This window comes from Acanthaster planci, linkage group LG09 (assembly GCF_054643075.1).
Source record: "Acanthaster planci isolate LZ-2023a linkage group LG09, COTS_SCS, whole genome shotgun sequence".
In the NCBI taxonomy this organism is placed as follows: Eukaryota; Metazoa; Echinodermata; class Asteroidea; order Valvatida; family Acanthasteridae; genus Acanthaster; species Acanthaster planci.
In genome coordinates, this window is record NC_141785.1 from 13,947,140 (window position 1) to 13,971,168 (window position 24,029).

A 24,029-nucleotide genomic window follows, 5' to 3' on the forward strand; every position below is an offset into this window, starting at 1 on the left:
TTAATATTCCCATAAGTAATATTTTTTTTAGGTTGCCTGGCCTATTTCGAGCTGCCCCCTGTTTTTTTCGGCTGAATCCTAGGTCTCAACCCGCCACGTCCTTTCTTTTTTCTCCGTTGGTCTGATGTTTTGCCATTGCTCAAAATTCTGTCCATGGTGAATGCTTTTTGCTGGCTTGCCGTTGTGTCGTTTAAAGTTTATCGATGTAAGCACCTCCCATTCACTTCTTAATGTGTCACAGATGTGAATTACAATAAAGGTATGTCAAATATAACTTGTATTAAGTGTCTGGAAGAGGCCACCGTTACTAAAAAATTTAAAGACCGCCCTCTTGAAGTGATAGTGTAGTTGCGGATGTGTTGACAGCTAACAAATTACATACACTAAGCATTAAGTAAGTGTACTAGCTGCATCATCATTCGGTTCAGTACAACTCCACGGTCACATTTTGATATGAAATATGTTTTGTAAAACAGAAGCTTCCAAAAAGACCGAACTACTTGAGAAGGCTAAGGCGTCCAGAAATGAAAGGGCTCAGCACAAGCAAAGAGAACAGGCCTCCGTGAAAATCCAGGTCGGTATTGTACTTGTAAGTTATAGGCAGTCGGTGGATCAATCAATCATTCACAATCACATCACACAGGCCCCTAAAACTTAAAATTTGGTTTGTCACATGCTCCGCTGGCATACCATGCAGTGAATACCGATGTGAAGCTAGTTCCTCGTTCCACATTCAACTTCGAACAACTAACCGTTCGATATTTCAAAATTGAAGAAGTCATGTAAGACATAACATGCTTCAGTAACAGCTTGACATTCAGGTAGCACACCTGTACTCCTACGCTAAAAATGATGGAGTGCAAAAGGGACCAAATAAATAACTGCGTCACAATCAATGCACATGTATCCATTCACCTGTACCTTATTTACGCTGTACATGCCTTTTCACAATGATGTATTCACACAACTCCCTCCCAAAGAGGCAACCTTGGGCATACCCGAGAAAGGCACTAATCCGTAGACCTTACTGGGGCCATCTTTTTGATGGTTGTGTATGCTATGGCATTTTGAAAAGTGTCCCGTAAACGTCAGGTGATCATACCAGATAAAACACGTTTGCATACCACGAGAACTGTGGGGTCCGACGTCCGTCTTGCTCCCACGACCGTTTTGGAAGGGGGGGGGCAACAATGTCAGGGCACGCAATACACGCTGCGTTGTCATGCTAGCTGTTCACGCACGCTTAAAATGTTGAGAAAAATGTAGTTCAGGGAACGATAATATTTTGCAGAGATTCGGTTGTGAAGTTGTGGGACTAATAAAGTTTCTGTTTTCCATGTACATGTAATTCGGGGATTTATTGCAAAATGGTCGAACCGATATGTAATTAGTGTGGTTCCCTGACCACAGATTTCCCGGAAGTCTCTGAACATAATCTTAAAATGAGTAGTCGGAATTATCGGAACTGGTATCCAAAGCATCATATATACGTTTTTTATGCAAATATGCTGCGTCTGTTTTTGTCACGTGAAGTATAGCCACAAGCAAATGCAGAAGTGAACAGATCGTCGAGGGATGGGAGGTGAGGACGTTAGAAAAAACCTCATTTTTTGACAATAATATACATGTAGGTTAAACACTACAAAATGCACTCGAACCCGGTAGTTTGATATAGGCAGAATTTCAATATAAAGGTCTTAAGATTTGCTTAAGCAAGCGCAAACAGTTGTTTTATTTGGTACGATCACCAGATGTTTGCAGGGCACTTTTCAAAATGCCGTAGCGTACGAAACCATCAAAAAGATGGCCCCAGTAAAGCCTACGGAGTAGTGCCTTACTGTTCAGGGAGTACCCTGGGCATAGGGGTTTTTCGGGGTCAATCAAGCCCTGAAATGTAGTTAGCATGGTCTGTTTTTTGTCCCAGATGCATTCCATTACTTTTAGGGATGTGCATCCTGAATGTCAAACGGTCACTTATTCAAAGTTGAATATCTAACAGTAAGGCCTACTTGTTCAACATTTTGTGTTGAACATCAAACAAGGAATACTGTGAGTAACTAGCTTCACACTGCCCATAATTTAACCCTTCAAGACTAGTCTGAACAATTCCGAGTATTTTCTATGCAAATGACTCGGTCTTTTCCCTGCTAAATTGAACTTTTCTGGACATGTTTCTGCTTTCTGATGTTAATAGGTCACTGTGGGGAATGATTATTGGCATCCATAGATGGAACTCTTTCCGATTGCTGTATGATCAACTGAAAGTGGCATGATCACTGATGTACCAGTGCAGCATAATTGATTCTTGATAAAAGGAAAATGAAAAACAGTCAATCACTACATTTTGCTCATGACGTGAAAGTGACTATGGCTGTGAGATTTCACATGTGTGAAATGAGATATATAATTGCCCTTCCATTTTCCAAACTCAGGCAGTGGTACGGGGGTTTCTGTGTAGGCGGAGGTATCGGCGGTGGATGCTGGAGAGCCTGGATTCCATCCTGGAGGCATCCTGTATATCTTCGTCAGCTTCTCCATCATCACCACAGCCAGTACAGTCCCAAACTGCTACCAAACAACAGTTCAGATCTGGTATGAAGGCTGACAGAGTTTGTGTCACAATTTTCGTTTGTAGGGCATAGTATGCAAATGTACGTGGGTTTACAGGTGTGTAATTGATACTGTAGCACCCCCTGTTGTTATTTTGATGTTTTGTCAGAGATGAGAAATGATCATGTTATGATGGAAAAAAATCAGGCAGACAGGTCAGACTTGTTGTGCAACACATCACAGGTCACATCATTTTTAACAGAGACTGTCAGAAAAAGTCTTTGATTTCCATGTCAATGATGACGTCAGATAGCCTTGAAAAAACAATGAAAGGACTTTGGGCTTGACTTGACTCAGGGTAAAATGACTTGTCTTGCCTTTTAGAAATATATGTGACTTGGTTACAACTCTGTCGACTGTATGCATGTAAGACAAAGTGTGCATGTGAGACTATATTCATATGGAATGTACAGTTCTTATTGATGCCTACGTCAAGTAGAAGTTATAAAAATCAGCTGGGGTCCTGCACATACAAACTTTGTTTTACATTCGGACATTTGCCCATGTGACAACCTTGGCCAAACAATTAAGCAAAAAACATCTGTCTGTTTGATTGTTTCCCATAGCCCAGGATGTCTTCCCAGCTGTCCGTAAATTCCTCATGGTGTATGTGGACGACCTGGACAGGCAGGTAGGTGATTCTAGGCTCTCCAAAATGGCAAGCTCACATGTAGAATTTAACAAATCTTTGCCATACAAGATTCGCTTGAAACTAAAAGCTTATTAGGAACTATCTACAGTGTCTTGAGGAGTACATGGATGGTACCTAAAAATGAAAGTTTGCTCGGAACCTCATAAATCTTTTCTATTTTACTTCTGTGCCATCACTCAAGGGCAGTTTCTTGACAGTAAATACTTCAGTGTTTGGACACCAAGCACCATGTACAGTATTGGACCGTTTTCCAGTACTCAACTTCGGCTTCATCTCAGGCTTCAACTGTTTTTTAATAGCTGACTTTGAAGCTGTACACGCAGTAATCAGTCTAATAGTGCCACAGAATAAGATGCAAAAAAGCCAAAAATTACAGTAATCCAATGTCATTTAAACGTTGCAGGCCCACAAACGGGGATTGGTTTTTGGAACGAAGCCTGATACGGAGACAAAGTTTAGTATTGGAAAACGGCCCTGATATCAATACTGATATCAATATCAAGCAATACTGAAGCCATCAAGATGATCCACACCTGGTAGTTCTAAGTGATACTGCAGATTTTATGAGGCTGTCACATTAAGCTTGCAGCAAAAACAAATTGTTGATGGGCATTTCCGGGCCTAGCCAACTGAACCCGGTTTTGCCAGTGAATTTTCAGTGTTAATGAAAAAAAGGTACGTGAAGTGTCATCTGTGTTGCTTTCATGTTAAACTGACATCTTCCCTTCCAATCTTGTGCAGAGGTTTGAGAAACTGTGTCGCTACATACTAGCTGGCATGGACAAAGGGGACCCAAAGGTACAGACACACCATTTGCTTATTAATTTTACCAACCCTAGGTTTTGTTTTACCGTTATATGGTTTCATCATCCAAAATAGTTGAGGGATTGAAGGCTAGTTAACATATGGCAGGAATTAGCCTTTTTGAAGCATAGTGGACACAATAGGAGGATGCTGGTTGAAGTGGGTAAAAGACGGATTTTATCCAAACCAAATAGCGCCCTCTATTGTCTGCCATACCTCAAATACCTTGTAGGTTAATGAAGTGGGCATTAGTGCTTTCTTCTGTACCAAGTAGACATAGTCTGGGATACTTGACGAAATAGCTTTCTTTCCGAATCCCCTTTGCTATTTTGAATTCAGAATCTAAATCAGGTTCCCTCCTCTTTTGTCTGCCATACCTCAAATACCTGGTAGGTTAATGCAGTGGGCATTAGTGCTTTCTTCTGTACCAAGTAGACATAGTCTGGGATACTTGACAAAATAGCTTTCTTTTTAAATCCCCTTTGCTATTTTGAATTCAGAATCCAAATCAGGGTTCACACAAGACAAAAATTCCAGTGACACTCTGTCTGTTGCTTCCAACCATGATTATGTAGAACTAGCTGTAACGGCTTATTATTTGCAGGTCTGGTATGTGTCCCTTGCATTGTCCAAGGATCATGTGTTGCCATGGATCAGACAGCTGAAGTCTATTCTGGATCTGTGCTGCACAAAGCTGAGACGGCTCAAGGTGTCTCACTTACACATTTACATGATCAGTTAAGCTTGCTTAGCATACATGTTACTATTTTCAAGCTTTTTGGCAGTGACTTACAGATGCATTCAAATTAGACATTGAATATTCATTGCACATAGTAAGAGTGTTGGTTGAGCATATGTACATAGTGTTCATGGCTGGCTGCAGAGCGGTTTGCTGTGACTTTTTTAACTGAATTCTAAGCTAATCTTCGAATTGGTCCTTGTACCAGTTTCTGTGCTTCAGAGGGACAGAGGCTAGCATGGGTACAATTACTTTTACAAGGAGGAAGCAAATGGCCAGCAGGTGGATTCAAACCCAAGACATCCCAACAGCAAGTCGTGAACACTAGCCACTTGGTCATGCTTTTATGTAAATTAAGTTATTCTTCATAATTTTAGTTCCTTACCAATTATTTAATGTCTTTCTGTGCCCTCTCAGCCTGAATCACCTGTTGATGCCAAGATCATCACCCTTTATCTCCACATGCTGGTCACGTTTACCGATACCACGACATGGAAGATTCTCAAAGTGCAAGGAGGTACGTACCTTTTCACCCCTTCCAGAAATTGCTGTTTGTGTCCACAGAGGGCAAATTAGAGGCACTACTGTAATTTGGCCACCGGTCAATTGCTTTATATCAAAGCACGTGTACAAAGCCAATCGCACCCGAACAACCCCATTTAGCCCTTTTTAAAATCTTTTCACTTACATTTTGCCGTTGGCTGCAACTTGACCATAGTTCATGGTGGAATTGAGTTTTGATAACCAGCACTTTGTCCATGTCCCAGTGCCTGCTTCCAAATGGTTGACTAGAAAGTCCAACCATCTATCACTCAGGCAACTTTGTTGGAACTGTAGACTAATTCGAGTAGACGTCATTACTACAGGGCCACCACACTCAGCATGGGTTCTGAAGCTGAGTACACTTTGGCATGTCACAACACCCTGTTGGTCAGCGAGGACTGCAAGTACCACCTGTTATGGCCCCACAGTAATGGCTTCAAATTCTGGTGACTATATTAGTCTGTAGTCATTTACATTCATGGTCCATCGGTAATGTGCACTGTTCTTCTCCTTTTGGTCTTGTTCCCACAGCGGAGGCCCTAAGGCCTAGCCTCAACCAGCTGTGCTCTAATGTCATGGGTTACCTCAACAGCCACGGTCTGTTCCCCATGCTGCAACAGTTGCTGGTGGAGGGTGTGGCCCGAAAGAAACCTTGCCTGTCAAACACAATGCTATCTGCTCTCTTCACCATTGCCTTGCGGTGAGTCTCATATATGCGTTCTTCATGACATTAATCCCAATGTCTGCATGGACTTTCTGAAGGAAATAACAGATAATGTCTTGCACAAGCTACAATGTGGGAGATATGCTGTGTGTGACGTGATTTGCATGCATATTTTTGAATGAATGTGCACAAACTGTAGTGAGTAAAAAAGATACCAAGGCCTAAACATACTGTTGCAAACAGTGCAGGTAACAAATTTCATCTGAATGTGCACAAACATAAATGTTGTTTGCCAGGGTGTCTGGCACCCAGGCAAAGATCCCCCAGATGTGCAGGAGAATATGATGATCAACTGCTGGCCCACAGTCTCTTTTTGGCATCACTGAAGGAACAAAAAGGACAAGCAAATGGCTCTCTTGTGTCACTGCATCACAGTCACTGTGATCATTTTTACTGTTTCTGCGGTTTTTTGTTCTTTTTTTAAAATTTTGCAGGCCTGTTATTGCTAGTAAATACTCTGATAATTTGGCTAGCCTGTTCCACCTCTATGTGCTATCAGTGCCAGCCATGGTACTACATCTTGCCTCCACCGCACCCAAGGTAAGCAGTGTTGTTTACCAAGCAGATGACCTTTCCTGACCTTTCATGACCTGCTTGGGTCATTCCATAAATTTGGGGTCTACAAATGTGACATTTTTGGTGTTCCTGTTACACCCGACCTGTGGAAGTTGACATGGAAATATCATTGGATTTGAATTTAAGTTGCATTTATTTGTTTGGCAGGTATTTTGGGTTACTTGATCGCTCTTAGAAATTAAGACCGTTACAGGGACACAAAAAAAATTGGACCCTCTTGTCAGTCTTGAAAAATTCAGCCCCTCCCCAACTGGCACAACCACTACCAAGGATTTGACTGACTTATGAATGTTAAGGGGACATACAAATAACAGACAATGATTTTTGGACCTTAATATGGATTCCAGACTTTACAGTTGGTCAACCAGTTTTGTGTTGTATCTCAAAATAGAACCTTGCAGATGTTGCTTAACCCATTGGATGTAATGCACCCTTCAAAACAGGCCACTCACGTCAGTGTTTGGATGATAGCAAATTGCTTATCAAAGAGTAGGAGTAACTGTCTTGTGAAATGTTTTTGAATAGATTGGGCCTTCGTATGGCCTTGATGAAAAAGCACTGAAGTCCGGTTGATAACCAGCAATGTGACCATACCCAGGGCCTGGCTCAATAGAGTCGACTAGACGGTCCAAGCAATCCATCGTTTGTGCGATGCTTGATGGGTCAAGCTATTGCTAACTGTAGGCGTCGCTCACATCTACCCATAGTCCAACCTCATAGTTTGGTTGGTGCATGCTTTTTTCAGTGCATTGAGTCCATCAAGAAACACAACCTCTTCAAGCAGAGTCTGGACTTTCTTGCCAAGGAACAGAACACAAAAATCATCTTCAATGTCCTGGAGGGCAACTATGCACTCTGCCTACTGGGTAAGGTGAAAGGTGTTGACTGACGGTACTTACCATGCAGCCCTTCATGGGCGTTGTGAGGGTCCCTCCCCCTGCCCCCCCCCCCAAAAAAAACTTGCAAGAATTAAAAAGGAAAAAGGAGGGGACAGGAGCAAAACAAATGAAAAAAAAGATGAAAGGAGATGAAAATCACCAATTTGAGTTGGAAAACACCTCAACATTGACCCCTTTCACAAGTGATGGTTTATCAGGTCATTAATAAATAATAATATTAAATTAATGTTCTAATGCACTTTACAATAACAAAATATACAAATTAACCATACGCAATCATACGAGACAGTAACATTGTTGATGAGTCCTTTGCCCCTCCCTTGAAATTCCCCCCCCCCCCGGTGATGCGATTTGTCTTAAATATGGTCAAACTTTAAAGTAATTTCCATTTGTTTCCTGCTGTGAAATGTTGGAAAGTGACTTTTGAGCATGGGAATACAGCTTGCAATATAATGCTACAGCATCTTTTGTTTACCTTTCCATAGCCAACCTAGTACACTTGGGCCAACTGGAACAGCAGGTAATCATACATTCTGACTTCTCTCACTTCACCGATATTCTTTGAGTGGATACTGTGCGTTATCATTTTGGAAATTATATTTGTTGATAAAGCTAGCATGACGTTATGTAATGCGGCTTGCTTGCACATTTTTGTAGCTTCTATGAATCGAAAGTTTCAAGAATAAATACTCAAGCAGATGTTTTCTTTTTTTTTTCAGGTTCTGTCCAGCAATGTTCAAACTTTTACTGTAAGTGTTGGTCACACTGTAACTTACTGAATTTGCCACATCTTACAGTTATCTTTATTTTTTTGGGGGGGGCTAACATTGTAGATTGTTGATCTAATATCCATGGTAAGCTGACATTACATTTTGCACTAACTACAAAGTTCTAACCAACTTTTCTGGAATCCTTTTGTTTATTTCCCCAAGCGAGTGACTGTGTCCCTACTCACTCATTGCCAGAGCTACGTTGGGAAGAAGATGTCGCTCACCACTCAGTGGCACCCAGTTCTCGGCTGGTTTTCTCAACCCACGGACCACAGGTAGAGCGACTGCTCACCAAAAGCCGCAACTTGGTGTTCACGTCCAACATCTATCAGATATGGGGAGATATCAGACCTCTCTGTTACATTCAGGGGATTTCTGAAGACTCTTTGCCTCAATTTTTGAAACACTTTTCAAAGTCAAATCCAGAGTTGAGGAGTTTGTACATTGGAGTTGGGGTTGCACAGGTGGCTTTGTGTAAAGTGCTCTCCTCTCCCCACTGTAGTCCCGGGTTTGATTCGCATCCTGGGCGGTTTGTGAGTGGAGTTGTTCATTTGTTTTCTTCTGTCTTTCGGTTTTCTTCCCTTCATCAAAAATCAACACTTTTGATCTCTGGCTATGTTCCATGGTCAAATAGGGATTGTTTGGCTGCTGCCCAAAGCATGTTTACATGTTTACGTTAGGCTGGGTCCTTTGTTATTCAGCCTCCCGGCTGCTAGCAGGGATGATTAACCCACAATAGATATTTCAACAAGTTTGTAATTGTAATGCCTTTCCATGGTATTCTACTTCATAAATTTTCCCCACAATGGAGAACAAATGAATGTAGGTATTCTCCCTTTAAAGACACATTCCTCAAAAAATCACATTTGTCCAGTGTTCCCTAGTCAAACTGTTACTCAACACAAGCAGTGCTCTATAACTTCAGAAAAGTCTTATCTGACCAATGATACTTGAACCTTAGCACTTTACTTTAGAACTTAACAGTGTACACTTTGTATTCCTCTTTAACTCGTACATACATGTAGTATTCATTGTGATATCCATGGATTTCCTACGAGTCTGTTATTTATTTCTGCTTTTCTTTTGTCATTTTCTGGCATTCTAGGTTACATGAAGCCATGGTCTATGTAGTGAAGCAGTTGAATATGCTGTGGGACCAGCAGATATTGCAGGTAGTGTTTCTTGACATCCTGAAGGCGGCGCCCGAACCTGATTCGTCAGCCAAATCACCCACATCTTCTGCAAAGACCCAGTCCAAAGGTTCGTTTTCCCTACATAATACTGTTTATTCAGGCATTCACATTAAAGCATTTTGCAGTTGTAAAGCTTATAATTAAATTTAAGTTTAATGTAAGTTTAAAATTAAATTGTTGCAAAAGGGGTGTGTCTTCCAAAACCCAAAGAAGAATGAAGGCACAGAAAAATAGATGAAATGGCTGCCAAGACAACAGAAATTGGGCAAAATTGATAAAATAAAATCAGAAAAAAGGTAAACCTATTACAGTTAGGTCATAAGACCCAGACAAAAGTTAAGAAAAGAGGACACAGAAATAGGACCAAGTTAAGTTAATGTCAGATAGATAGTGTTAAAACCCCTTGGTAAAATTCTGCTTTGCCTCAGAAAGTTGCCCCAATACCTCAGAGAGCTGATATCGACTGTACACCCTCACCCCAGGTTTTCCTTGTGTATTGATTCCCAGAGGGCCTAGTTTTGCAGGAAAACGTCCTTAAATAGAGAAGCCTGTCTGTCCCATATTACTCTCTCCTGTGAAAAACCGATGATAGCAGTCGTGATTCCATTCCAGGGGGTAGTTTCTTGAAGCGGCTACAGAGGACCACCTCTAAGCTGGGGACACAGAAAGGAGGCAAGAGCCTGCAATCGGCCGAGGTCATCGCTGTCTGTAACGTGTGCGACATGTACCAGACTGCCATCGCTACGCTGATAGAACTCAGACGAGACATCCTGACGGGTAAGCAGTGTTGTAGTCAAAACCATCCCAGGATCCCACAAGATCATCACCATCAATCAATAGGAGCTCCAGCAGAACGGGTGTCAAGGAGTATGTACCTTGTTTCAGGAAAGGGGCACATTCCAGATTTCAGCCAGGGGTACGAGCGAAAGTGGGTGCAAAATGGCTGCACATCATAGCATGGTCAGTAACGCTGTCCAGGCCAAAAAATAAAAATTGCCCAAAGTTGAACCCCCCCAGCAGAGTGGGGGTAGGGGTTTCAATTGAACCTGCATCTATTCATGATAAACATTGGAGGTCTCTGTTCATCTTCTCCCAGGTTTGAGCTATCGCGACCTCCTGCTGCCGAGACTTTGGCACTTCATTGCCGAGCTGGGACCCCACGGCGGTCTCAAGCTGTTCCAGGAATGCCTGTGCTCTGTGGATTCCCACAACATCCTGTCAGTGCTGGTCCTCTTCTGTGATGTGGCCAGCTACTTGATCCCGTAAGTTGACCTCCAAGCTTGACTTTCCTAGATTATGATTCTGAGATAATGATTCATATTGCAATTGATAAATACTAATTTAGTCTTGCTATCATTAATGACACTGCTGTGGAAAAGTGTTTTCTTAATATCATTTGGTTTATTTAATGTAATAACCTCAGCACTTCATTGACGTGCCCTTCGCACTAAAAAAGTTGCCAATTGCTATTGTTGCTAAATCTCTCCAACTCCGAACTGTTTGCATAGCTGAATGAGCATTTCTGTGTTATTTTCATAGGATTCTGGATGACATTGAGTTCTACGACCAGCAGATTCCATTCCATCAGGATGACCTGGTCGCCGTCACCGCATTTCTCAACGCTTTTGTCTTCAAGATGATTTGGGAGCATGGCGTAGGTATGGCAAGCCTCTGAGCATCCCCAGCAGTCGTGCATTTTTGGGTTTTAGACATTTTCTTGTAGCCTTGTTTCCTTAGTGACCCAACCTCAGTCATACCCCAGAGGTCAGGGTACTTTATTTTCAGGTAGATCGATCCTGTTCACTAGCTTCCCCTTACATGCAAGAAAGGGAGAATCCTGTCCAACTTTGAAGTGCCATTGCAACCATGTTCCCAGAAGCAAAGCTTTTGTGGGTCAGCATATTTTCAGATGACAATCTGCCACTTAACACTGTTTGTTGGTCTAATTTTATAGGAACCGAAATCTAACACAATGTCTTCAACATGGAGCAAATTCAATCTAGGATCATTGGTTGAAAAGTTGGTAGTTCATAATTTGCACCCTGTGCCAACTCGCTAAAATTATAAAAGCTAACCTCTTTTGATTTGAAGGTATGCTGGAAGAAGACTTGTCAAGGTTTGTAATGACACATTTAGCATTTTCGAAATGAGTGGATTTGGCTTTGACCTCAGTTTGGTTGGTTCCAGTCGGAGCTTGAACAGGTGGTTTCGAACTCTGCTTCAAAATGGCTGGAACCAGCGAAACCAAAGTCTAAGCCGAATCCACTCATTTTGAAACCGCTCTATGTTCGAATAATCTCTCTTAAGAAGTATGGTTCTAATCTCTGTAGTCAAAGAATGGTCATTTGTTGTCTGGTGAAAAGTTCAGTCAGGGACCTTTGGTCAACCACTTATAGATTTTGCCTAGTACCCAGAATATGTTTTATGCATAAACAAGTCTGGTCCGAGCCAATTTGGCTCATCAGGCCGGTTCCTTGGCATGAAACGACTGAGAATATTTCTATTCCCCCCTGGATGGGATGCCAGTCCATCACAGGTTGTTTTGATTAACGAATGGTGGCAAATGGATTTCAGCCTTCACAACTCAAGGTCCTGGTTCATTGTTCTACATTTTGAAATGTTCGGCTACCGTTAACCAGTCGTGTGACCATCCTAGGTAGGCTAGTTCCCAATAGTGTGCTAGACAAATCAAACTATCACAGACGGGTGTAATGTTTTTGATCAGATTAAGTCAAACTACAGCAAACTATATGTCTTGACTTCACTTGCCCACGTTTCAATGGTAACCCAGGCGGCACGGTGAAGCAGGCCAGCCTGTTCAACTCCACACATTCCCTGCTACACCTCCTGTACGACAGGGACTGCCGACGGCAGTTTGCCCCATCCAACCACTGGCTGATCAAGGACCTCAAGCTGACCACATTCAGGGCAGAGCTAGAGAAGGGCAGTAAGAGAACCACGCTCATCCTGCAGAAGATGCCGCACGTCATCCCCCACAGAGAGGTAACACCGTAAAGTCAAATTTAGCAAAATTAGTGGAATTGTGACTAGAAAACTTCAAGAAATATTGTTTTGTATGTTACATGTCCAACAATCCTGTATAATCCACTGTGTTTGATATCAGGCCATGTTTGGTTATTTAGTGGCTGCAGCTAATAGGTTGCTATTAGTGCACCATAATGAATAGTCATAGCCATACCCAGTAATGCCCATTGTGGCTGCAGGTAGACATCACAGATCTCAGATCAAAGAGGTTTGCGGGAAAAGTGACATCCCTGCTTTCAATTAATGCACTCTGTGTAGAAGCACCCCCATACAGGCAAAGAAGGAGAAGGTTTCAACTTTTGTGCCTGGTGAACTTGCAAAGACTGTACATTCTAACAGAAATTGGTCGTCTGCGTTCAGCATGGCCCATACCAAGTGCGTGTGAACTTGTGCGTGCATGTGTAGTGTCTCCCCACCAGTGAGATGCCACTGATATGCCAAAACGTGCCATCTTTTGCACATGCTCAGAGTAGATTGATGCAACACCATGATGCTTCAGGTTTATTAAAGTCAAATATATTAACTGTATTTCTGTCACGTAACATCAGCTTGGGAAGGAATCTGCAGTTCTAGTCGGTCAGTTCGTGTCGCAAGCCCATTTTTCAAAAATTTGTTTTGTACAGCGTGTAATGTTGTTTCGCAAGAGGGTGGCCGAGGAAAAGAAAGCACTCGGCTTCACCGAGACAGCCAGTCACTCACCACACTCAACACTCATTACAGTCCATCGGACCAGACTAGTAGAGGTGAGGCTAGCATCAGATGTTATAAATATTTAACAGTAATGACAAAAACGTATCACAGAGTATTTCTTATTGATTTCTATGGTATGAATCTTTAGCTTGATAACTTCGGTAACTATGACAAGATCCATATTTGTGAAGACAACTGCTGAATTTCAGGTGAATGTTTGACCTTTGCCTGCAGGATGGGTACCAACTACTGGCTGGTCTCCCAGCCCAGACATTAAAGGGGCTTATCAGGGTCAGGTTCGTCAATATGCAGGTAACATATTTATTTCATCCGTCCATCCGTCTTTTTGTGCATTTTAAATTATTGTATATGCATCAAACGATCTTACTCTGGGCAGTCATTGCTCACCTAATAAAATTCTAGAGCCATTCAATTTCTTAAGACTATACCAACTGTGCATTGACAGAGTAGCATGCGTTGCTCATTGTATGGTACTGTGAAGCCTAGAGGAGGTTAAGCGTTTGATAAACAAACTAGACCCTTGGCATGCATTAGTACACAGAGAGCAGTACGTCATTGGATGGTTATGCCGATGCATGTGTGTGGAAAAGCAACAGATAAGTTTAGACCTGGAAATCTTGGAAAGAGGGTCCAGAAAAGGAGTAATAATGGAGCTCGTTTATTGTTAGTAGAAGGAAATGAGATGAGAGGGATAGACGCTTTGCATGGTGGTCGTCTTGCAGGGCATTTCTTTTGTTCCACATGCAAGCTTCCTTTGTGTGGACCCTGTGGGACAGAAGCACGGGCCTGCAAGATGGCAGCCATGCAAACCCTCTATGGTCGGTTCTTGTTGTGCTTGGACTATTGCATGTCTGCACCGTTGATTTGACAGGGGTTAGATGAGGCTGGCATAGATCAGGATGGTGTCTTCAAAGAGTTTCTAGAAGAGATCATCAAAACTGTCTTCAACCCAACGCTCAACTTGTTCAAGGTGAGCTTAGAGTGCAAATAACATGTGGAATTCTGGCAACTGATCCTCACAAAACGGCAAGATTAGCTTTTGAATTCCCCTCAAGCCTGACAGATATTTCCTGTAGAGTGTGGATTTTGAAACCGCTCCATCAATGAAGATGTTTCCCTTTTTTTGGGGGGGGGTAGATACTAATTCTTTTTTCATAATTAGTCAGAGCTGGTGTCCACACCATCATACAAGAATTTAGTGTGCGACCCTTGTGTTCTTTGTTGACAGACCACCAGTGATCAGCATCTGTACCCCAGTCCAACCTCCTACATCAATGAGAACCATCTGGGCCTCTTTGAGTTTGTCGGCAAGATGCTTGCCAAAGCTGTTTATGAGGTAGGATAAAATTATTGCCGATTTCTTTTCTTTGTGATATCTTACCACTGAGTCAGTTTGGAGATGCTGTGTCCAAAACGTCCTTCACTGTGTGTAAACAAGAACAAAAATACAGTGTTCATGACCTCCAAATCAAGATGCATTGTTCAGCCAAATCCAAATGTTTGGTTATAAAACCATCCTGTGACTCAACCAAATCTTTTAGGATATTCTTTCATTTCCCATCACTCTGGGATATACATTGTATTGTTCCATTGTCCATGTTTTCGTTCTTTTCCATGAGGACACAGACAGTTCTTTTGGTGGAGAGTTTACAGCCTGTTTATGCTTTCAAAATTTGGGAAAGGGTCACTCAGCCCATCATCATCCTTCTCTGGAATATGCTTTCAGGAGAGGGAGGGAATGGTCAAAGGAAGAAAGGTTTTTTTTACAATTGTGAAAGGGATGACAGAATGGGTGACACCTCAGTAATGGTCCTTTACAATCTCCTTTCCCTGTATCTGAAGGGCGTAAAACACCAGCATTTTTTCACTCTATATGATGATACATTTTTCATGCTCTCGGTGTTTTTTGTGGGAATTTGGACTACAGTTTTCCCTTCCCCTTGCCCTCTTTCCACCCAGGGTATTGTTGTGGAGGTGCCCTTTGCATCGTTCTTCCTCAGTCAGATGTTGGAGCAGCAGCATAATCAGCTCTACAGCCCCATCGACGAGCTGCCCTCCATGGATGCTGAACTCTACAAGAACCTCACCTACGTCAAGGTGAGTCAGACCTGATGGAGTACACTTGGTTTGCCGTTGTCACAAACCAATGTGGGCCTAAGCCATCACTTTATCTTGAGGGGGCAAAAATCAATTAGGTTTTCTGATGCTCACAGTTCGGAGAAATCATTTTGACGAAAATGATTAAAATCATCCAAACCAGGATGTTTTTCTTGGGCAAAATTTTGTAGAGATTGTGTAATAAGCAATGAAGGGCAATATTTACCAATCTGAGTTTTTTTGAAAAAATGAATTCAACTCTTTAATTGTATAGAAATGTAACAATTTTACAAGGGGCACAAGCCAACATGCAGCTGATGCTGTTTTCGTTTTGGGGTTTTCACAAAGGGATGAATTTTGTGTGAATAAGTAGTCTTCATACTACACCCAAATTCACCATTTGGGAGGGCAATATCTATCGTATTATAGCAGTTTTGGATCTGTTCTTTGGAACAATGTAATTAATCAACTCATGCAGGTGGATAGATAGATATAGGTAGATATATTTTGTCATTTCCTTCAATCGTATAAAAGAAAATGAAATTTGGTTTCCTGGTGTAATAGAAATAGATGTAGAATACAACACGGAACAATACAATCATACAACACATAAATTGACGAGTATAAAATAAACAAATTTACCCTCATGTATATAAAAATGACAGTTTAAATCACAGTTTGAATTCTCTTAAAAAGACCAAATTGGGGAAAGTATGACTCGTATAAAACATCAGATTTAGAACTTGTCCAGTTCATTTCAATCATCTGTTAAATGTCAAGTTGAAGGCGTGTATTGCACATTGTAGAAAGTTTGTGAAAGTAACCCCGACAAAATGTCTGTTTTAAAAGTGACCAACTTGAAATGCAAGTTTCTGGAAAAGTTAGTTTTGTCCTGCATAGCGAAAATTGTTCATAAAAGCGTTAACAATGTGGACCTGTACAGTTTATCTCAATCACCACTGAATCTCTTTCAAGTCTGACAATAAGTCTTGTGTTTGTCCCAGCACTATGAGGGAGACATCTCAGACCTCGACCTGGTCTTTTCGTACGACGAAGATGTGATGGGCAAAATCCACACCCATGAATTGGTAGCTGGAGGCAAAGCAGTGGCCGTCACCAATGAGAATAAGTAAGGAACCAGACTAAAGTATCTTTGTTATAGGGTTGTCCACCCAAGTTGAAGTGCACCCTCACTGGCAAGGAGAGAGCTAACTGGGAAGTTTTTCAGCTGGGCTTTATATTTGTATGCACTGCACGCTTGTGAACACCATACAGTATCTTCTTTTCCTATTCTTACAAATATCTTGTGACTTGCCTTTAGAATGGTACGCTTTTTATTTTTAAATTTTTATTGTCTGGGCAAAGCAAGTTCCCAAACTACATGTGACTGATTTTTTTCAGGGGAGGGGTGATAGCATGTGTGTTTATTTTTCAGGTTGCTCACGATTAAATTTTGGTGCATTATAAGTAGTTAGGGATTAATGCAGCTATCCAAGAATGGAATTGGTAATAAATAGAACACACAGGTGCATGCCAAGAATTCAAAATGGACATTTCTCAACCACATGCAACATTGTTACCATTTACTGTTGCAACTTGTAAATTGTTACTGTCACAGGATCAGCTACATCCACCTCATGGCTCACCACAGACTGTACCGACAGATCTTGGACCAGACCAAGGCCTTCAAGAGGGGCTTCCGGTCCATCATCAACCCGGAGTGGTTGTCGTGGTTCTCAGGGCCAGAGCTGCAGAGGCTCATCTCAGGCGACAATGCTGAGATTGACTTATCCGACCTCAGGTATGAAAAATCGATCAAATTTTGGGTATAATTATCAAATGTTAATGAGCCCAGGAGTTCTTGTATAGATTGATCCTAGAGAGATGTCATAACTGCAGTGGCACTGCACTCCCACGCCCGTTCTTAATACTTGATGCGTGCGTGCATTTGGCAAATCACAACACCCTATTGGTCGAAGAGGCATGTAACGTGCATTCCACCTGTCCGTGAGCACTGTACAGGTTCTAATTTTTGAATTACACGTCAAAGATACACAAGCATTATTGAAAATCCACACAATAGCAGCCAATGTTTGCTTGATTTTGTTGGGATTGTTTGGGGATTTGGTTGGATCTGAACAGTTGAAGACTTTGACTGTTGGATTCGTTACGTGTCTGACTTTGCTGTTGCTGGATTCTGTGTCATTGATAATAACTGTAGGGGTCGACTGTGAAAGTGGCACAAAACTTTAGGAGTGACCTTCAGAAGTTTTCAGATTTTTGCAAAATTTAACTACTCAGATGAAGTAATGTACATCGAATAACCTTTGAGATTTTGGATGTTGGAAATAGTAAGGCATCACAATTTTGAGCAGACTTTAATAAGTTTGGCCACCCACTTGAATGAATTTCAAGATGTGCTCTGTGCATGATAGCCAGTGATGCTCATGGAGGAGGGCATGTTTTTCGTTTTCATGGTCCAGGAAACACACTCAGTACTATGGAGGCTTTCACAACTCTCACCGAGTCATCAACTGGCTGTTTGATGTGCTGGCCAATGAATTCACAGCCCAAGAGAGGGCCCAGTTCCTCAAGGTAATCCCACCGAAGCCCATTTACCCACACTTTGGTTGCAACCCTGGTTTGGGCCACAGCCCCTTACTATTAGGTTCCCAACTCAATCACGGCTCAATGTGATTTCCTTTCCTGCGGCTGAAAATTTCAAATAAACGCAAAGCAGAAGTAGGCATTTGTCCATTTTGTTTGCACATTGACAACGTACTAATATGCTTTTTGAGGACCCCGGGGACAGAGCCAAAGCCCTATACAAAAGATGAGGATTGAGATTGGCCCAACTTCAGTTTTTTGTTGCAATATTTAAATCTTGGCTTGGCCTCTGTCTTTTGTCTTCAGACTAATTTATGAATTGATTGCCCTCAAAGAAACTCCTCAAGCTCAGCGCTGCTCCCAGTTCTGAAGAAGCATTATGTTCTTTGGTGCAAGGCCAAACTTTACGAATTTTCTCCTATTCTTGAACAGTAAATATTTGAAAAAGATAAAGTACCTTCAAATAAACAGGCAACCTGTGTGCATGTACATTTTAATGCTGCTGTTTTTTCTCGCAGTTTGTCACAAGCTGTTCAAAGCCACCTCTCCTGGGCTTTGCACACCTAGAACCACCCTTCTCAATACGCTGTGTTGAAGTCAGTGATGACCAGGTAAGACAAACATCAAAAACCTCTTCGCTCCTCTTTGAATGCTTGCTTTACTCTCTGTCAGTGTAATTTATCTAACACCGTTCAGTGCTGTCCAAGAATTTGACTGAAAAACTTCTGCTCAGTTTCCTGGTGGGAGTCGAACCCATGACCTCCTCTTTACCAGAGCACAGTTCTTGAGCACCAGGCCTGATATGGTCTGCAAGCTGATAGCAACCTTTTTTTGGGATACATTTACAGGATACTGGTGATACTGTCGGCAGCGTCCTGCGCGGATTCCTGCGCATCCAGAAGAGGGACCCAGTGGGCCGTCTCCCGACTTCCTCTACCTGCTTCAACCTTCTGAAGTTGCCCAACTACCAGAAGAAAGCCACGCTCAAGGAGAAGCTGCGCTATGCCATCACCAGCAACACAGGCTTTGAGTTGTCCTAGCTCAAGACACCACTGTTGTTACTGTTGTGGTGAAACTGAGAAAAGCTTTGTTCCCTTAACCACTTCGCGCCAGGTGGAGTTAGTGGCACGCGTGATGTGCTGCCAGACAATTTTTTCATGATTTTCTGGTTTCAAAATTCTTCAAAAATTTGTATCATATACTGGACACGTACACCCGAACGAATGACTGCCTTGTGGTAAGTCTTATCTGACAGGCAACCTCCATTGATATGCGAGTATTGCAGCCATGCATGCTGCCCAGTAAAGAGCCCCGTTGTGCGGTGTTGCATAATTTCCTCTTTGTTCCAGAAATAGGCCCAGTGCGTTGCTGGACGGTGGTGTTGTCTTTACTAATGCAGCCAGATTCCATGAGCGCGCAGCAGTATTGTATCGCTGGAGTGCTGGAGCACTTTTGTTCCCGCTAAAAATTCCCGGGCATTGGCAGCGGCAAACGATGGTACCGTTTCAAAACAACGACGGATTACCTCCACTAATGCCAGCACTCTGTGCTGACAGCATATGAATCTTGATCGGCAAGGCCCAGCAGCTCAGTCTTTTGTTAAAATATTTTCCAAGTTCGGTTACCCTTGCCATGAATAACGGCCCAGTTCCAAAGTTCTGATTTCAAGCACCCGAATATACAATCAAGGTCTGCGGTACTGGGAACCCCGGCAGCAAATGGTTAATGCGATCATGTATTAAGCATCTTGTAACGATATTTAGTGGTGTTTTGCAAGACATTTTCAATGGCCTACCTTTGCACTGCAAATTTTTACATTGTACCTGTATACACAGAAACTTTTAGAAATACACGTCTGTGGTGAAAACCGATGTAGTATTAATATATAATGTGTGATGTGATGTTATGTATATAGTGTATTGTACACGTGGTAAATGTCGTTGGTTACATGCTGTGATTGTAATGTAAATATGCGACTTAACACCCGTCTTAGAAAACTCCTATCTCCAAGATTGAAAATTACCTTAGTTGAGCCAAAGCACTGTAGATGCACACTTGTCCAAGCATCAGTCCGTTAGAGGTTAGCAAGCCATTATTTGTGACTAGATCAACCGTCTCTCTAAATGAGGGAACCTCCTACCTCCAGATTGAATCCAATATGCCAGTGCATTTCATTTGCTTTTGCCACTGTGTGATCCCTTGGCATATTTAAAGCTGTGGAGAGCACACACACTTGTTCCACTTTTAACGAGGTGAAGACCTGCCTACCCACACTTGTTTCCAAGTTATTGGACAACACACGTTGAACCATAGTTAATACTGGGACATATTGTTATGGAGGCAGTTGAAGTCCTTGCAACTCGGACCCAAATTTCCCAATAAAATCTTTTCTCAGCCTAGGACAAGTCAGGGCATGATACAGTAAACAAAATTTCAATTCTTACACGGATTAGGAGGGATAGCCATGTGTGTGATACATGTGTAGTATACATGTACATCAAATATGAATCAGCCTTTTCTCTTTTGTTTTTCTTGTAAACTCTGGTACAGATCTACGTGTACCTTTTAAATGTGAACGCAATGTGTAGATATGCCATTGTTAATAATGTATAAACACAGACACAAACCACTCTTCAATTTTTGTGCAATAAAAATGAAAAATATTTTTTTGTACTGTACATAGTGCACTTTATTTCGGCTGTGTAGATTGACAAAAAAAATTGAGAATTTTGTCTGTGGCCTTTACCGCTTGATAACACAGCACAAAAAATGAAATGGTGTCCGTGAGCTAATTAGTTTAATTGAATTATTTTGTGGTACATTTGCCAACTGTGTATAGTGGCAGATCCAATCACGTGTAAACACACATGTACATGAAGAAATAAAAGATACCCTTTGTGGAAAAGACTGCATTTGGACAACAGGTTCTTCACATTTCCACCTGTAGCTCCATCTTGTATCGAATTTATTCCACTTGCTGTTGTTTTATGCATAAACTGAAGTCGTATTTATCCTGTCTTCAAAGTTTAGACTTTCAAATGCACATCAGAAAACCAATGGTAAACAGTTCATGTAAAAATGTAGTTGTCATTGTCATTCTTACAACAAACAAATTATCCTCTTGATATAATTACTATACTTACTGTATTTACAAACCTTTACCATTCTTCGCATAATGGAAGTGAAAAATTATTGTCAACTGTTGTCACTCGCTAATTTTTTACAGGCTGAATAAACAGTTCTGCCAGGAAGTACAAGCAGTTCGTTTGTGTACGTTACGAGGTTTAATGTGTGAGAGTGCTGAATGTGCAATTTTCGCATGCCCTTATTTAGAGACACGGTTTGCATAAGGACTTTTAAAAGAGTAAATTTTTGTCCTTGAATAAAAAAATTATGAACTGAAGACTTGTTTCTTGCTGGAGTCAGGCAAGGAGCGCATCTCAATCTTCCGTAGCTGTTTCTTCTTCATCCGCTTGATCTTGGCAGGATTGGAAATCTGTAAAGACAACATTTTTCACAATAACGTGAGGGTTGCTCAGCTGGCTCTCAAATTCATGGGTGAACAGTTCACGGTTGCTGTGCTCAGCACAAAAATTTCATGAGTGCACACAGAGATTTCCATTGTTTTGTTACAATGTTAAGCAAATGTTTCCTCCAAGGTTGGCATGCCTTTTTGCTTTGCTTACCGCTTACAGGCTCCATAATACGTGGAGCATCTGTTAGCATAAATTCATGTGCTTAGCAGCATCATGAAATTGGCTCTAGACAATCAAAGTGCATGTAAGCTTTCAGACTAAACTGGACCAGCTGGCTCACTCAGTCCAGTTCAGTTTCTGTCCTGTAGAGACAACCAACACATGACTCAAATCCTTGATGCTACTCACCACTTGAACAATTTCTGACTTCCGTTCGTTCTCCAGCTTGCGCTTAATCTTCTTGGCTCTGTGCTGTTTCTTTCTCTGAAAGGTATTGGCAAAAAATGAATGACTTCAGATACAAACAAAACACACATAAAACGGGCAAGTTAATGCTACGTTGTCTGCATGGGGCTGGTTCCAAAAAGTCTCCAGGGATGCTGTAGTACCAGTACACGTGCATGTCTGGCGCCATCCTGTCCAAAAGATAGAGAGATACTGCAACATATTTTTGAAATCACAAAACATGTAGGAAACATGTCTGTGATTTTGAGATATACATGTATACAACTTAGTTAACTTCAGCACAGGCAAAATTGGGGGGGGGGAGCTTAACATAATTTGGAGTAAAAGAGGGACAAATGCCAGTCCCCCTTTCTCTCCTAAAAGCATATGGACATCCGTCCTCGAGTCCCTAATGGACAGGAGCAAACCTCAAGCTCTTTGCTTTTTGTCTCCTTCAACTCGGCTTCAAACGCCTTCAGGTTCTTCATCTCTGCCTTCTGCTGCATCTTTTTCTGCCAGGAGCTTTTGAGTGGTCGGTCCTGCTTCATCCCTGAAAAACTGAGAAGAAAAAGTTGATGCTAGATTTAGAGCCACTTTTGGGAAGCATGGTTATAACCGAAGAAGTTGGCCTTCATTCATTTCCATAAGTTCAAATTGAGCAGTTGTGCAAACCTACTGTATCACTTTACACCTCTTCATCTCTATCCTGGGCCCCACACCCGTGTTTACATTTGGAACGTTGACTATGGAAATAGCATTCCTATCTGCCCCGAGTTAAAGTGCACCCCCAAGTGGCAAAAGAAAGACAGACAGTATTAAGTTTTCCAAGCGGGTCTTGCATGCGTTCTCCATGTACATGTACGTGCCGTTGATCTCCATTACAAATGTGCGTCTGTGCAGTGAGTACCAAAAAACACACCCTCTTTTGTTCCACTCGGAGCGGATAACGATTTATACAGGTACAGGTACATGTATGTTCTTATTACAGTCTGCATTCCTAAGATTTCTGTTAGGCGCAATCTTGAACCTTGTGCAAATTTATTGTATTCCATCCTGACTTGATTTGCCTATGAATAACATCCATAAGTAGGATAATCAACTCAGAAGGGAGTCCCTTAATGGCTGGTGTCCAGTCAGACAGATTGACTGTTACCTACTCGATTCAAACCAACCCGACCAATTGCCAACACGGCAGGCATGCTAACTTGACTATTCATCATGTAACTCTAATATAAGCATGACAAGGTACATGTAGTTTGAGTTCAGAACTGGTAAGTGGGTTAGCAATCCCTGAGTTTACATAATTACCGATTTGTCTGCTCTGTTTTCCATGTTCTGCCAGACTTGGGCCTTCCTTTGGGTTTGACTGCCTGTCCGTCAGCATACGATTCTTGCTTGTACAGTTGCAACACCTCCTTAACATTCAAAGCCTTGACTTCTAATCTCTCATCACGCTTGTTTTCTTCCTCAATTTCTGGTGTTGTGGGTGCATTTTCTTTTGTTTCATAAGTGGCAGTGGGGACTAGTTTGGAAATGTCTACATCTTGCGTCCCATTGTCTGGAGATGTTTTTTCATTTTTAGACCTAGATTCCTTGGGCATTCTATCAGGAGAGGATGTGGAAGAGATGCACGATTCTAGAGATTCCCCTGTTTGCCTTTCACGCTCACCAGTCAGTTTTCTCTTCCTGCTCCTTTTCCTGCTCCGCCTGCCTTTTGTAGGTCTTTCCTGAGGACATCCATCATTTGTTGCCATGGTAACTGCATCTTTGTCACTGACTGGTGGTGTTGTAGTGGAGTCAGGTTGTGGCTTCTCGTCATCAGCAGGTGATGGATTCCACACGTCGTGGTCATTCTCCTGAAAACTTGAATCATATCCACCTGATTCCTCAGAATGGCCTTTTGATTTTGGAGTTATTTTCGCGGTTCGTTGGCTCCGGGTTAAAACCATTCTTGATATTTAGCTATTGACTAACTTTACTTCTCTAACAGTATGATCAGACTACATGTACATTTGCGTTCACAAAAACACAAACACAGATACGCCAAGCTCGCTCGGCGCTAGCACGTGTTCGCAGCTCTACCGAAGATACCTTCTCCGTGCGTGTCATGTATTGATATTCACACATGCGCGTACATGC

The 24,029-nt window shown here is 41.9% G+C and overlaps 2 protein-coding genes across 2 annotated transcripts; one reads left to right on the forward strand and one right to left on the reverse strand.

Moving 5' to 3' along the window:
- The first annotated feature begins 360 nt into the window (after nt 1–360).
- Nucleotides 361–21,230, forward strand: ube3b (ubiquitin protein ligase E3B). The gene is made up of 27 exons (XM_022248188.2): nt 361–574; nt 2,433–2,592; nt 3,177–3,241; nt 4,004–4,060; nt 4,671–4,775; nt 5,223–5,322; nt 5,880–6,048; nt 6,507–6,612; nt 7,394–7,514; nt 8,033–8,067; nt 8,267–8,296; nt 8,480–8,592; nt 9,423–9,577; nt 10,123–10,287; nt 10,607–10,772; nt 11,050–11,168; nt 12,302–12,513; nt 13,179–13,298; nt 13,480–13,557; nt 14,138–14,236; nt 14,495–14,602; nt 15,226–15,363; nt 16,368–16,492; nt 16,982–17,164; nt 17,847–17,958; nt 18,489–18,581; nt 18,819–21,230. The coding sequence occupies exons 1-27, from the start codon at nt 461–463 to the stop codon at nt 19,008–19,010; spliced, it is 3,240 nt and encodes a 1,079-aa protein (XP_022103880.2). The 5' UTR covers nt 361–460; the 3' UTR covers nt 19,011–21,230.
- On the reverse strand, nt 20,905–23,998 carry LOC147798170 (uncharacterized). The gene is made up of 4 exons (XM_087141371.1): nt 23,199–23,998; nt 22,319–22,448; nt 21,855–21,929; nt 20,905–21,466 (listed from the first exon to the last, which is right to left on the reverse strand). The coding sequence occupies exons 1-4, from the start codon at nt 23,837–23,839 to the stop codon at nt 21,362–21,364; spliced, it is 951 nt and encodes a 316-aa protein (XP_086997497.1). The 5' UTR covers nt 23,840–23,998; the 3' UTR covers nt 20,905–21,361.
- Nucleotides 23,999–24,029: the final 31 nt, after the last annotated feature.

What these genes read in the sequence shown, in the direction of transcription:
- ube3b (XM_022248188.2), top strand. Translation starts at nt 461, where the DNA reads ATGTTTTGTAAAACAGAAGCTTCCAAAAAGACCGAACTACTTGAGAAG. An exon ending in TCTCAACCCACGGACCACAG is followed by an intron (nt 8,593 to 9,422) that starts GTAGAGCGACTG and finishes CTGGCATTCTAG; the next exon opens with GTTACATGAAGCCATGGTCT. An exon ending in GATTTGGGAGCATGGCGTAG is followed by an intron (nt 11,169 to 12,301) that starts GTATGGCAAGCC and finishes ATGGTAACCCAG; the next exon opens with GCGGCACGGTGAAGCAGGCC.
- LOC147798170 (XM_087141371.1), bottom strand. Translation starts at nt 23,839, where the DNA reads ATGGTTTTAACCCGGAGCCAACGAACCGCGAAAATAACTCCAAAATCA. An exon ending in AAAACAGAGCAGACAAATCG is followed by an intron (nt 22,449 to 23,198) that starts GTAATTATGTAA and finishes TTTTCTTCTCAG; the next exon opens with TTTTTCAGGGATGAAGCAGG. An exon ending in AGTCAGAAATTGTTCAAGTG is followed by an intron (nt 21,467 to 21,854) that starts GTGAGTAGCATC and finishes TTGTCTTTACAG; the next exon opens with ATTTCCAATCCTGCCAAGAT.